At 45.0% G+C, this 14,911-nt stretch overlaps 1 protein-coding gene across 3 annotated transcripts in view; it reads left to right on the forward strand.

The window, feature by feature from the left end:
• LOC117360271 (complement C2-like) overlaps positions 1 to 14,691 on the forward strand; it is a 116,377-nt gene extending 101,686 nt beyond the window's left edge. For 2 of the 3 annotated variants that reach the window (XM_033943944.1, XM_033943945.1), the window contains 4 exons: positions 5,513 to 5,643; positions 7,478 to 7,571; positions 13,187 to 13,236; positions 14,422 to 14,691. In XM_033943944.1, the coding sequence (XP_033799835.1) occupies positions 5,513 to 5,643; positions 7,478 to 7,571; positions 13,187 to 13,236; positions 14,422 to 14,544 (398 nt within the window). In that variant the 3' untranslated portion in view covers positions 14,545 to 14,691. The remainder of the gene's footprint in view (positions 1 to 5,512; positions 5,644 to 7,477; positions 7,572 to 13,186; positions 13,237 to 14,421) is intronic. The other variant, XM_033943946.1, reaches the window with a different exon arrangement.
• The last annotated feature ends 220 nt before the right edge of the window (positions 14,692 to 14,911 follow it).

The following is a 14,911-nucleotide window of genomic DNA, read 5'->3' on the forward strand; positions in this document are numbered from 1 at the left end:
AGGCGAGCAGACACCAATGTGGGCATGCTGCTCATGCCAGAGAAGTTAAAAAGTAGGGGGAAAGGGAAGGGGGCACAAGCACGGCAAGGGAGACGGGGAAGAGGGTGGAGGAAGGACGATACCACCCTGGACACTGCTCACCCATACTACTCCACTGATTGCATGCAAAAGTTAGAGATTAAATGTTTTCTGTTGCAGGTGTGAACTTGTGGAACAAATTGCCAGGTCAGTTGCAATTGTGTAGATCTAGAGCAGTGGTCTCAAACTCACGGCCCGGAGGCCACATGCAGCCCGCCAGGTACTATTTTGTTGCCCGCAGTCTGTACTAGTGCTGCCTGCTCTTTGCAGCGTCCTCCGGCATCCCTCCTGGCCTCCTGCTCTTACCTTCAGATAATTACCACAGCCTGCAGAGAGGATTGCCGGTGCTGTAGCGATCCTTGCAGGCTGCCATTGTCCTCAGCAGCACGTTCCCTCTGCCGCGATCCTGCCCCTGATGTCAGAGGAGGGGCGGGACCGCATCAGAGGGAACATGCTGCGGGGGCGATGGCAGCCTGCAAGGATCGCTACAGCACCAGTAATCCTCTCTGCAGGCTGCTGTAATTAGCTGAAAATAAGACTGGGAGGCCAGGGAGGAAACTGGAGGATGCTGCAAAGAAGGGGGGGGGGGATCATGCAGGCCTTCGGGGGAGGGGGAAGATTTATAAACTATAAAGAGTTTTACCTCATGCAAAATTGTCATTTCTTTAATAAGACATTAGCTATTATTTTCTGCAGTCCTCCAAGTACCTACAAATCCAAAATGTGGCCCTGCAAAGGGTTTGAGTTTGAGACCACTGATCTAGAAATGTCTTCAAAAAGTTTCTGAAAACGCAATTTGTTGATGTGTTTATCTGAAAAGTCTTTGTATGATAGTTATACAGGATTAGAATGTATATAATTTGTATGCAATGTCTTGTTTTGTCCTCCCCCTTTTTTATTTTTTATTTTTTTTTAATTGTTATACGCATTGAAATACAGTGGTACCTCGGTTTACGAGTGCACCGGTTTGCGAGTGTTTTGCAAGACAAGCAAAACATTTGCAAACTTGGTGCCTCGTAAACCGAGCGCGCCTCAATTTGTGAGCCCCCCCCTGCGAACCGGCATCCTCCCCCCCCCCCCCGCAATCCGGCACCCCCCCGCCACCATCGGGCACCCCCCCGCCGCGACCTGAGGTCCCCCCAACTCACCCGAACCCTCTTCTTACTTTGGTATAGCCTCCGCACCTGCACCAGCATGTGCTGTGCTGTGCTGTGCTGTGCCGGTGCCCGAAAATCTGCCTCCAGTGCTGGGCCTTGAGCATGCACACATGCTCAAGGCCCAGCACCGGAGGCAGATTTTCGGGCACCGGCACAGCACAGCACAGGACATGCTGGTGCAGGTGCGGAGGCTACATCAAAGTAAGAAGAGGGTTCGGGTGGGGGGAGGGGCCAAGATGGCGGCATCGACCAGATGCTGAGATCGTGCTCTCTCTGCTTTGGGAGAATTACTCGCAAGGAAAAATGCCCCATAAGAGGAAAGGGAGCATTAAGATGCCAGCTTCCTCGACGCCAATGCTCCTACCCCGTCAGCAGACGATTGAGCAATTGATACCTGGTATCTGCATCCAGCGGGGCGAAGTAATTCCGGCAGTGGGAGAGAGTAGAGAAGGCTCCAGCCCACACGGAAACGAGATCTCACTCTCGCCCCCTTTCACCGAACCACCTTCCTGTCCGGCTGACTCTTCTGCTTTGGCAGTAGGAACAGAAAGTGCTGCCGAAGTTGCACATGGAGTTCTTAGAGGGGAAGCGCCCAGAGCAGATGAGCTTCTGCCGATGGCGACCAGCGTTGGGGAGTTTATTCCCTCCGGGGAGGTGACACTAACAGTGATTTGGGGACTGTTACAGAAAATGGACTCTGAGGCAACGAAGACTTCTACAAAGGTACAAATGTTGGCTAATAAGATGGACGAATTAACCAAGGCACTGGAACAGTCAAATACTGAAGCTAAAAATATTTTCACGGAAGTAAAATCAGAAGTGAAATCCCTTGTGGACTTTAAAAATGCTGCAATTAAAGATTCAGCTACTTTACACTGTAAACTTGATAATATAGAAAACTTTAATAGAAGGCTGAATGTTAGGATTTTGAATTTCCCCAAAGTACCTGGGATATTAGCCTATGATATGTTTAAGAAATATTTAGTAGAAATTTTAAAGTATTCCACGGACAATATTCCTCCTTTAAACAAAGTCTATTATTTACCTTCTTCACCAAAAAACCGGGAAGCAATGGGGGTTGGAGAACAGACTCCATAATTGGACTTAAATAATATTTCAGCCATATTAGAGGAATCTATTACAGATATGACTCAGAGAATGACACTTCTGGCTTCATTTATTTTCCAACAGGACATTGACTCTTTTATGAAACTTTACTTTTGTGTTTCTAGAGAATTGTTCTACGGTAAAAAGATATGGGTGTTCCTGGATGTAACTAAGGCTACCCAGGAAAAGAGGAAACTTTTCTTAGCAATGCGACAAGATACCAGGGCTTTGGGTGCGTCCTTTTTGCTCGCATATCCCTGTAAATGCATTGTGAAATATGCTCAAGTTAAGTATGTCTTCTTTCAACCAGAGCAGTTAAGATCCTTTTTGGAATTGAAGAAAACCGCTGCTGGTGTTTAGGTGATTAATGGAATTTAGAATGCAGAGTGTTATGTTAGGCCTTTCATGGTACTTTTGATTCTTTGTTATGATTGATTAGCTTCTCAATTACTTGCTTAACCCCCCCTTCATAGCTTTTTGTGATCTAAGAAAGCATATCCGTATTTATTTTTTCTTTTATTATTGTAAAATGTGATTTTGAACATTTGAACAATTATTCCTGCTGTATTTTCCTAAGCAAGATGTATTTTCTTGTAAAGATATAAAACTAATAAATAATAAAAAATAAAAAAAAGAAGAGGGTTCGGGTGGGTTGGGGGGACCTCAGGTCGCAGCGGGGGGGGGTGCCCGATGGCGGTGGGGGGGTGCCGGATCGCGGGGGGGGAGGGTGCCAGTTCGCTGGGGGGGGCCTTCGGGGGGAGCAATGCCGATTCTCGTGGGGGGGGGGGGAGGTGGAGGGTGGGAACCTATCAAAGCGAGTTTCCATTATTTCCTATGGGGAAACTCGCTTTGATAAACGAGCATTTTGGATTACGAGCATGCTCCTGGAACGGATTATGCTCGTAATCCAAGGTACCACTGTATATGATATTGCGTAGATAACAAATCTTAATAAACTTGAAACTAGGAGTAGCAATATGGGTAAAGATCAGCGGAATTATTTTAATGATGGTATTTCATGGATAAGCATGATTTAGGCAGCAATGTGGATAGCAGTAGCTTTCGATAGATATAAAATGTATTGTCTATGAAATAATTTTGGGGTCCTTTCACTAAGGCGCGCTAACCAATTTAGCGCACGCTAACGAAAAGTGTGCACTAAATCGGTTAGGAACCCTTTGTATGTTGATTGTAAACTGCTTAGTTTGGTAAGCGGTATATACATTTTTTAAAATAAATAAATAAAACCTTAGCTTACTAGCAGTAAGTTTTATCATTTGTAATGATAGCATACCAGCCACTCCCCCCAGCCTAGTAATGTTAATTGTGATTTGTGCTATCCTCTTCTGCCCCTTTTTGTTTCTTAATTCTGTTATGAATGGCATGATGAAGTCATTAAGCACATGCTCACCTCTAGCATTCAACAGAAGATCAGTCTGTGTTGATCTCAGAACTACCATGTGGCTGTTTTATGGAGTATGGAGTACATTTTTTTCTGTTCTGTGTTACATGCTGTGCTTTAAGGGGGCCCTTTTATTACGCTGCAGTAAAAAGCACCACCGTGGGGCACACTCAGGTGCATTGCGGTAATTTTGGGAACAGCGCACGCTTCACACAAGCTTAAAATTAGAATTTATTTTTTAATGCTGGGGAGGTGGGGCATGTCTTGGGGTGGAGAGTAGGTGTGCACTGCGCTAATCAATTAATATGTAAGCCCGTACTACCTAGAAAATAAGCATCAGTAAGTGCTCATGTGCTAATGGCCACACACTATTGGTGAAATTAACACCTGGTCATGGTTTTTTGCCCTTAGATCACTTTGCTCAGTTAGGCATTTTTTTGAGAATAAGAATTTTCATACATTGATTCATGCATTTATAGTTTCTAAGATTGATTATTGCAATATAGCGTATGCTGGTTTATCAAAATTCAACATTAGGCGACTTCAAACGCTCCCAAATGCAGCTATTAAACTTTTGGCTCATAAGGGTAAATTTGATCACGTTAACACCATTATATCTTTTTTGTCGTTGGTTGCCAATATCATATAGAATTCAATTTAAAATTTTGAGGTTAATACATAAATCATTACATTTGCAGCAACCAATTTATCTAAACTCGCTTAAAAATGTTGAGATCGTTATCGGACAATAGTTTGGTCATGCCATCGGTTAGAAGAACAAAGTGGGAATTTACTAGATCCAGAGCTTTTTTTTTTTGTTTAGTGTCACGTTTATGGAATCAATTGCCAATACAGATCCATTTGGAATTAAATTTTATGTCCTTTAAGAAACTTTTGAAAACATATTAGTTTAATTAGCATTTGGACAAGATGTTTCACAGAATGATCATATTTATTGAAGTACCAGGAGATGATCAAGGATTGACTTGGAGAAACAGTAATACAAAATTGTATTTTGTTTAACTTTTAGATAGGCCTGTTTCTGTATATTAATGGAGTTCTTTTCTATGCTGTATTTTATTGTAAACTGCTGTAAACAGTTGTATGCTATGGCGGTATATCAAAATTTAATAAACATAAACATAATGGGAATATTGGAAAATCAGGCTATTTTACCGCTATGCTAAAAGTGCCCTCAGCACCCAGGAAAGACCGGTGCTGGGAAAATTGATGGCCGCTTTTTAGCGCTGCTTAGTAAAAGGGCTCCAAAATCTTGCACATCACTTTAGTTTAGACATTCTTTATTAAAGCATGAGAAGGCAGTCTAGAAGTCTTTTAAATAAATAAATATTAGGAACCAAGCTAACTGGATTTGTTTGCTGTTTATTTTTTTTCTTTTGATTCAAAAGTGATTGGCTGCAGTATGGCGCAGTGGTTAAAGCTACAGCCTCAGCTCCCTGAGGTTGTGGGTTCAAAGCCACACTGCTCCTTGTGACTCTGGGCAAGTCACCTAATTCCCCCCCCCCCTCCCCATTGCCCCCAGGTATATTAGATAGATTGTGAGTCCACTGGGACAGACATGGAAAAATGCTTAAGTTCCTGAATAAATTCATGTAAATCGTTTTGAGCTCTCTTGGTAGAATGGTATAGAAAATTGAATAAAAAAATATTTGCTTTAGTAAAACAGACTGTTATTCCATAGAATTTAACGACACTCTTACACCAATCACATTACTGCCATAATGATTCAAATTTCCCGCCCTTTTAGACAGGATCCTGACAGGACACGGAGGGAAGGAGGACAAAAAGATTTATGGGTTTATCATTGGCTGGGGGAAGAGACGTCACACAGAATTCCAATCTCCAAATGGATTGTACTATGCTGAAATCGCTATACAGGTGAGAAACCATACACCTGCAAAAGCAGAACTGCACAATATTCACCGGTACTGGCACTTGTGGGAGATATTCAGATGACATTTCTGTGTACAAAAAAGTACCGTATTTTTTATTCTATAAGACGCACCCAGCCATAAGACACGCACCGCTGTAGAGGAGGAAAAACCAAGGGAAAAAATGGATGGGGGAGGGGAGGGGAGGGAAGGGAGGAGGAGACACAGTTGTTTTTTATTTTTTGTACTACTTATGATATTAAGCCAGAGTCCACATAAATGAATATTGGCCGGTCTCACATAAGCTCCAGGCATCCAGGCTGTCTGGAGTTATGCTTCGATAATCAGTGCCAGTGCCCAAACATAGCCCAGCACTGAATATCGGGGCAAAATTTAGCCGGTGGCAATCAGTGCTTAGAAAAGCGCTGACCGCTGCCAGCTGAATAGTGAGGGAATGTCTCTTCTATAAGGATTGTTGGAATCTTCCAGACTAGATCCAGCTTGTTACATTGGGCTGATGCACCTATGATGTAACATCCTCTGACACAGAGATTCCCTTTTGTGTCACAGGCCTACAATTCAACCTTAAGTTAGGTTTCTGTGATATGCATAAAATGGTAGCAAAGCTATGCCTTACATCCTGAGAGTGGCATTTTAGAAAAGACAACCAACTCAGAATATGGACATCCAAAGTCAGTACATCACATATGGACATTCATCTCACATGTATTTTAGAACAGGATATAGAGCCTGTTCTAAAATACTGTACCTGTGAGTTGGTGTCCATGTGCTGGAAACATCCAGCATGAATATCCATTTTACGGCAGTTAGCTGGCCTTCCGGGGTCTAAATATTGACCGTGCAGTGCTAAATTGCTTCATATAATTGAGATTTGGATGTCCGTGCAATATGGACACTAAATGCCAATTTTCAGATGTCCAAAATGAGAACAGAGCTCCTAAAATATCCACCTGAATATCCAGGCATAAGTTGGCCATCTGAATTTACATACTGTACCTGCTACCAATATTCAGTACCTGATGCCTGGATAGTTACCTAGTTTACTTTGGATAGCATGATAGTTAATCTGCTAACCACTGCTGAAAATTGGCAGAGCCCAGGTAATTTCCAGCGTTGCCCTGATTTCTCTCCTGGATTGCCCTGGCACTAACTGTTGAGTGCTGTCGGGTATCTCTTATGTTAGCAGGAAAGGCATCTCAGGCAGTGTTAGATGACTAATTTATTGTGCTCAGTAGACAATTAGAGGTGTCATCTTGAGCAGAAGTCTCCAAACTTTTCACCACGAAGGCCACATTGGGTACTTCAGCACTTTTCAGCGGGCCGTAATAAAAAATAATAATAAAATAACTCTAGATATATGGGTTTTATTGAAAGCAGAAAATTTTATAAACTAATTACATTAATGATGGCAAACAGTATCAGCAAATTCTCATATTTTCATCACAATTAACCGTAACGACTAGTAACAAATTTCCAGATTCAGTTTAAAGATTAGACACAGCGCCAGAGCTACCTACAACGCCGTGAATTGACACTGTTGATCGAGGCAGAACACGTACGAAGAAATACCGCAAAGTTTTTGAGGCTTGTGCAGATAAGGACAGATCTGGCAAGGACAGGAAAAAAAACTCGCCGAGACAGGAAAATAAGTTCCCGCGGGAATGGGGAAAAATTTGTCCCCAGGTCATTCTCTAGTGTCATCTCCCTACGCCTCATAAGGAACAAGGTGAACATTGCAGTTAGGCAGGAAGAGGTGCAAAAGGCTGGCAGCCCAGTCATAACACTGGATTTCTCAAGGCTGTTGCATATTCCCTTTACAGAACCATGTGGCATGCAGTGATGCTGCAGTGAATCTGAAATTCACAGAGAACATGTTCTGTGCAATTGGAAACGATGGAGCTGACGCCTGTACAGGTATTGCCACAGTCACAGACCTTTCAGCTTCTTGCTCTATGTCCCCTGCTCAGGATAGAATACAACTCATATGTCAGGCTGCAGCAACAGATTATCAAATAAGAATCTGGTCAATATTCAGTCAGTGACGGTCAGCATTTTCTTACACGCTGACAGTCACCAGCTAAATTAGACCGCGATATTCAATGCTGGGCTGTGTCTGGGCGCCAGCACTGAATATCAGCAGCTGACCAGTGTGTGTCAGGCTGCCAGGCCTTAGGTGGGTCCCAGCTGAATATCAGGCAGGATCTGCAAAAATTCTGTGCCACTGTCCTGAGCTACCCTCCTCTCGCCAAGGGAAGAACCTCTCCTGCCCCCTGGTAAGGTCCAAACCTTCAGACCCCAACCCACCACCCCCTAACCTTTCCCAGCCCCCTCCTCTCCCCCCCTCCCAGTCTGAATAGGCACCCTAAACTCCCTGGTCGCCCAGTGGGGTGATGGGGGGAGAGGAGTGAACTCTACTTGTTTCTGCCTCTAGTTGCTCCATGGACCATGGTCAAAATGGCCACTGCAACCTCTAGCAGTAGTCGGGATTTTGTCAGGAGAGGTGTCTTGCCTTGCCGGGAGGGGGTGGAGGGGTGAGGGGACAATGGAAACATACCTGCCAATACCAGAAGTTTATGTGGGTGCCTTCCACATAGTTAACTGGGAAACTTAGGACATCTTTTTATGCAGTCCTACATGCCTGGTTAACCATGTGGGTGCTGGCACTGGATATTGCAGCTACTCCTCATCTCTACCCCCTAATGTCCCTGTGCAGCCCAGCTCCAAAATGGCCATTTAGTGCTGATATTCAGCGGTGCTGCCCGGTTAAAGGCTACTAAATATCAGCAGTTAAACAGCTCCAAGTAATGTAAGCAAGTAGGAGCCTCTCCTGCCCACTTAAATCACTTTGAATGACTGACACAGATACATCCAAACGACATCCAAAGAAAGAATAATTTATACATATCCAGAAGAAATATATTTCACCTGAGAAACAACTGACTTCTAGTTGATGACCCCAAATTACTTCCTAGTCAATAATTCTCAGCCAGCCTTTTTTTTTTAAGTTCTGGCTGTTGCCAGCTAAGTCATATTCAGATATTCACTGCTAGGCTATGTCCGGACACTGGCATTGAAAATCCAGGTGAGTGGTGAAACCCAGATGTTAGCCCAGGCTCTGATACAGAATAGCATCATAACTTCTGAGAGTGGCGTAGCAAGGGTAGGAGGCGCCCAGGGCAGTGGTTTCCCCCTCCCCGTTCCTTCCCCGCCCCACTCGCGCCCTCCTTTCCTCCCCTCTTTAAATCTTTGCCAGCGCGAGCAGCTTCTCCGATATGCTGCTTGTGCCGGCGCTGGCTTTCCCTCTGACTTCACTTCCTGCCCCCACAACCTAGAAGTGATTTCAGAGGGGAGCCAGGCCAGTGGGAGCAGCAGACCGGAGAAGTTGCTCATGCTGGTAAAGATTTAAAGAGGTACGGGGGAAGGAAGGATGAGAGTGTGGCATGGGAGGGGGCAGAAAGGTGTTGGCACCCCCGCCAAGGCGGCGCCCAGGGCAGTCCACCCCCCTCCCTCACTACGCCAGTGACTTCTGGGACCACCCAAACTCCACTTCAGACCTCTCCCCAGTTGTCTGTTTTCAACATGGCTGGTTAACACTGTTATTTAGCAGCACTGCCCAGTTAAGTGACACTGAGTTGACCAGCTCTGTGTGATGTAGTCCTTCCTTCTACTCTTCTCTTCTTCCCCCCACACTGGGTCATGCGAATTAGAGAATGACACCGTTCCTGCCCTGTCCCCATGAGCTCGTCCCCATTCCTGCCCCATCCCCGTGAGCTCAGTCCCCGTCCCTGCAAACTGTCAGATCCCATCCACACAAGCCTCGAATAGTTATGATTTTATATTGAACTTATTTTATTAAAATATAAAAAGAGACAATATTCTGTACAATTGTCATTTTATAAACACAAATAATACAGAGCAAGGATCAACAAAACCCCTGTCTCCCCTCCCTGAACCAACCAAATTACTACAGAATGCTACATAGAAAAATCAAGCTAACAGAACACTTCAGTCACACATGGCAGGAATAGTGTTAGGGGAGAGCAACTAGGGCAACTGCCCCCTGGTCAGAGAGAGAGCATTAAGCCAGCTGGAAGAGAAAGAAGCACAGCCTGGGCTTGTGGTTCCCAGTTATGTCTAACACCAGCCCTAGCAGAATACATATTTCAAAACTGAAGCATTCTAATCACAAAATATAAAATACATGTTATTTTCAACCTTTTGTTGTCTGGTAATTTTATTCCTCAAATCACATTGGGCTCAGGCTTTGGTTTTGGGTTCCTTCTGTCTTCATCGTGACATGGCTGGCTCCTGAAGGTAAAATAGGCCCAAGCGATGCTGGGGATGAGATGCCGAGTCTGACATGGGTGTAAATTTTTTTACCACAGGAGCAAGACTTTCCACCACTCCCACAGGGTGGTAAAAGGTCTTGTCCCCATTCCTGCAGGGCGGTGAAAGGTCTTGTCCCCATTCCTGCGGTAAACCAATTGCAAATGTCTCCATTCCTGCGGATTTACTGCGGTGGCCACGGTTTACCATGGTAAACAGTCCCCATGTTATTCTCTAATGCGAATCTCTATTGGGCCTCTCAGTGTCTCTGACTTCCTTAACTCAGTAATCAAGTAGCACAAATGTAGTGGGGCTCCCAAATATAACAAAATTCACTTGAAGTTTTAGAGTTGACAATATCATGCAGTCCATAACAAACTGCTTACAGTTTTTTCCTCATCTCAATCTTTGTCTTCTTTAAGAAAAGACGCATATTATTGAGCATGGAAATTACAGCATGACTCCTGACCCTCCCAAGACTGCTCATTTCTGGGCAGTATACTCCTTTTTAAAATTAACAACCTTAAAATGGCAGATTAAAGTTTCTCTCTCTTCACTCCCCCCCCCTTCCCCGGGTAATAATAGAGGTACACTACAGGAGATCCCGACAATGAATCCAACCAGTTGTATGCGCCCTCCCTTCTCCTTATCACACAGAAACTGTTCTGGCACGCGTGGAGGATGGATTGAGACATCCAGATTTTACTTCCATTGATAGCAATGGAAGTAGCATAAGAACATAAGAATTGCCACTGCTGAGTCAGACCAGTGGTCCATCATGCCCAGCAGTCCGCTCACGCGGCGGCCCTCTGGTCTAAGACCAGCACCCTAACTGAGACTAGCCCTACCAGCGCACGTTCTTGTTCAACAGAAACTTGTCTAACTTTGTCTTGAATCCTTGGAGGGTGTTTTCCCCTATAACAGCCTCTGGAAGGTGTTCCAGCTTTCTACCACTCTCTGGGTGAAGAAGAACCCAGATGTCTCAATTTGTCATTTTTCTGGAGCCATATGGTAACCCCAAGTCTTATTGGATGAACATAATGTATAATTGTCCTGAGCCAGTCATCATTTGCAGTGTGTTTTCTTGTTCCCAGCCGTCCAGAGCCAGCCAGGCTAAGGCCGTGGTTGGTATAGCTGACCAGATCCAGGCAGCATCTTTTTCATCTTGGACCTCCACCAGATCCATTTGGGTGGTATGAACATTTATACCCGGATCATACATATCTCTTTACTGTACCACCCCTTGAGATGGGATGGACCTGCCTTTCCTGAGCTGCCACAACTCAAATTCCCCCATGCCTGGTCCTCCTAACCCTGTCCAAAGGCTTTGTGAGTGGGAGCAGGAATGGAGAAGAAGGCTGAGCCACCTAGTTCGCTCTCTTTTATCCCACACCTGAAGCCCACCTCCTGACCAGTCTGGTTCCACTCCACTTCCCCTCAGCCACGTTGCCTTGTAGCCAGTTGCTGCAATCCCATCCTCTGGGGAGAAGGCTACTCCCCTTTCATTCTGGGGAAGAGCGACAGCACCTGTTTATGGTTGCCTGCCTAGGCACTATGGCCCAGGAGTTCCCTCTTACCCAGACAGCTGTATGCACCCCTCCCCTCCCCTCACACACACACACACACACACACACACACCTTATTACCTAGAATAACACACAGAATCCATTCTGGTATACAAGGTTGCAGCTTTATTGGATAAACATACAGTTTAACTGTGATGAGGCAGCCATCATTTGCAGTGTGTACTCTTCTTCTCAGTCATCGGCCCACTGTCCTCAGCTAGCTTGTATCCCTTTGCCTTGCACCTCCATTTGACCCCTTTGGGCAGCGTGGACCTCCAAACCTGAGTGGTACAGCACTCCCCCACTGTACTACTCCCTGAGAAGAAACTTACTGGCTCAAAGACCTGCCACAACCAAGGGAAAGTGTTCTTCCTCCTCTAGGCCCCCCACAATGAAGGTGCAACTTTCTTTGCATTGACTCTGTTGCCTTTTCAATTGCAACCTGCAGCATCATATTGAATTAAATCATGACCAATGTCCAATAAGTGTGTTGCATCAGCATGATACAGCCTTCTTGTTCCTATGTCAGCAGCTGGTGCTGCATGACCTCCCCACCCCTCTAAGGAATAAAGTCACTGATTTGTATGTTGACCTTCCAACAAGCTTGGTCCAGATGCCTTCCGCATCCCCATGCCAGTCAGGATATGACCATATGAATCATACTGATGGATAGGCCACTTACAGTATTACATTGTATTCATTATATTTGATATACCGCTTTTAAATGAGTATTAAGCGGTTTACAAAACTAAATATATTAGGCATTTTGGACTTCACTCTATATCCCGAAGGGGCTCACAATCTAAACTAAAGTGCCTAAGAGAAAAAGAACATTTGTAAATTATTCCCTGTTTATTTAATTGCTTTAAACCGAGTCGAGCCTTCTCAGAATGATGACTCGGTACACAAAGTTATGCTTTAGTTTAGTTTAGTTTATCATCATTCATATATTCAAAGATAAAAATAGAAAGAAGAAGAAACCCCAGAGAGATGTAGAGAACCAGGGAAAGTGAAGCAGAGTGTTTACATTGTAGAGAGAAAGATAGAATAGTAAATCTAACAAGATACATATAAATTACTATATCAGGCAGGAGAAAAGAAAGAGATCCAAAAAATAAGACAAATCTAGCAAAATAAAAAGGAAATAAGGTGTGACTAGTTGGAGGGAGCAATTGCAGTTAGTGGGAGAAACTCCTTTGCTAGGTTCCTTTTCATGTTCCTTATTAACATTATCCCTGGCAGTTCACTAAAGATGTTCCCCTCCCCTCCAGCCAAGCATGTCTCTCCATCAATGCTGACACTGTGGGAAGTAGCTGATGCTAGTGCATACCACCCCTCGTATGTCACATCACTTTTATTCCTCTGTGCACCAAACAAAGATGCTGTCCATATGCTCTTCGTCATGCTCACTGCTCGGCTCATGGCACATGAGTGACCCACAATCCACGCTTCTTTCCCCATTGCTGCACCTGTGTAGAAGGCATATGTTTTTTAATCATACTTTCTGTGAAAATTGTTTCCTGCAGTACAATTTTATTGCACCAATGCAGTGATTATTATTCTTTGAAACACTGCTTTCTCTACCTTGCTTTGATTGAATATCCTATATCGCACTTCTACCTTGTGTTGTTTCTCCAGGTGACTCTGGGGGTCCTTTTGTGGTTAAGATGAATCAAAGGTGGATTCAGGTAAATCATTTCTATTTATCATTATCAGAGGTACTTAGGCAGCCAGGAACAGGTCCCGACCAGCTAAGTACCGCTTAGCTAGCTATTCGCTGATATTCAGCAGGACATAGCCCTCCAATAGGAGGGGAAGGCCCGTCATTTTGAAGAGGCACGCCAGCTGGTCAGAGGGAGTAGGCATCCCTGCTTCCAGCTATCGTAAGTAAGATAAGGGGTAGGGGGCGGACATCGTTGGAGGCATGAGGGGTGTTGGGGGGGAGTTCTGTGGCAGCAGGAAGGAATGGGCATCTCTCCCACTGCTGGGGGTGCCAGGGGTGCATCACTTAGCGGGAGAGAGTGTGCATTTTAGGATGCACCAGGGAGGAGCCTAAGGCTCTAATTGGCCCAGACGCCTAAGGACGTATGTATAGGAAAGGGAGAGAACGTACCCCTGTCACAACAGAAGAAATACAATATGAAAGTCATAATGCCCTCTCTGGTAGAGGCTAGGTTTTGTTTTACTAGTAGGTGCTGTTGTACTAAATATCCTAAACAATATCATTCCCTCCCTAGATACAGCCTAGGTCTCGATTATCTGACATCTATATTAGAAACCAACCGAATTTTGGTTATTAATACAGCATTGAAACTGGCCTAAAATTTTGGTTGCGGCTGAAAATGCCAGTGCATTTTTGACTGAAACCAAAAGTTTTCTTCCCACCTCGCAATCACTTTTAGCCCCTCCTCCCAGCAGAAGACAGGCCTGTTAGAAGCAGCTCTCCCTCCTAAGACCCCCTTCCCAAGCGGCAGTTCTCCCATCCAAGCCCTTCCCCCATAGTAGGCCCCTCCCAAGCCAGGCATTTTGAAGAGGCGGGCCAGCTGGCGCGAGGGAGTAGGCGTCCCTACGGCCAGCCTTCATATGTAAGGTAAGGAGGAGGGGGTCATCCTGGGCACAGGGGGTGTTTGGGATGGCGGGTGGGGAGTCACTTTATGGCAGCGGCCGGAGGGGGTGGGCATCTCTCCCACTGCCAGGAGGTGGGGTCGCTTGACAGCAGTGGCAGGAGGGAGTGGGCATCTAGCCCTTAGTGCCTCTCTCTCTTACCAGTGCCTCCTCTCTTTCTCTTATCTGTGCTTTTCTTCCCCTATCTTATGCCTCATCTTTCTCTCCTGCTCGCACACTTTCATCTCTTTTCTCTATTTCACACACAGGTTGGGATCATCAGTTTTGGAAACACAACTAAATGTGGCAAGAATAGCCTGGGCTTCTATACCAGCGTGCCCAAAATGATGGGATGGATCCTCCGTACTGTAAATGAGAGCAATTTCATGTAACCTGGCACCTCTTTTGGAATCCAAAATGGATTTATATATAGGAGAGGGAGAGAAAGCACCTCTGCTTCGACAGAAGAAATACAATATTTCAACTACAGCCCTGAGACTGATCTATTCGCTGAAGAAATACGACCACATCATCACCACATACCTCAACTCACACTGGCTCCCAATACAAGCAAGAATATGTTTCAAATTTTACTGTCTACTATTTAAAACCATGAATGGAGACAGCCCAGCCTACTTGAAAAACCACCTTATCTGAACTACCACAACCAGACAAAAGAGAACCCAGACACCATTCACACCCCCCCCAATCAGAGGCGTCAAACGCAAAGAAATGTACGATGGCCTACTGGCCACGCAG

This window comes from Geotrypetes seraphini, chromosome 5 (assembly GCF_902459505.1).
Source record: "Geotrypetes seraphini chromosome 5, aGeoSer1.1, whole genome shotgun sequence".
NCBI classification, from domain to species: domain Eukaryota; kingdom Metazoa; phylum Chordata; class Amphibia; order Gymnophiona; family Dermophiidae; genus Geotrypetes; species Geotrypetes seraphini.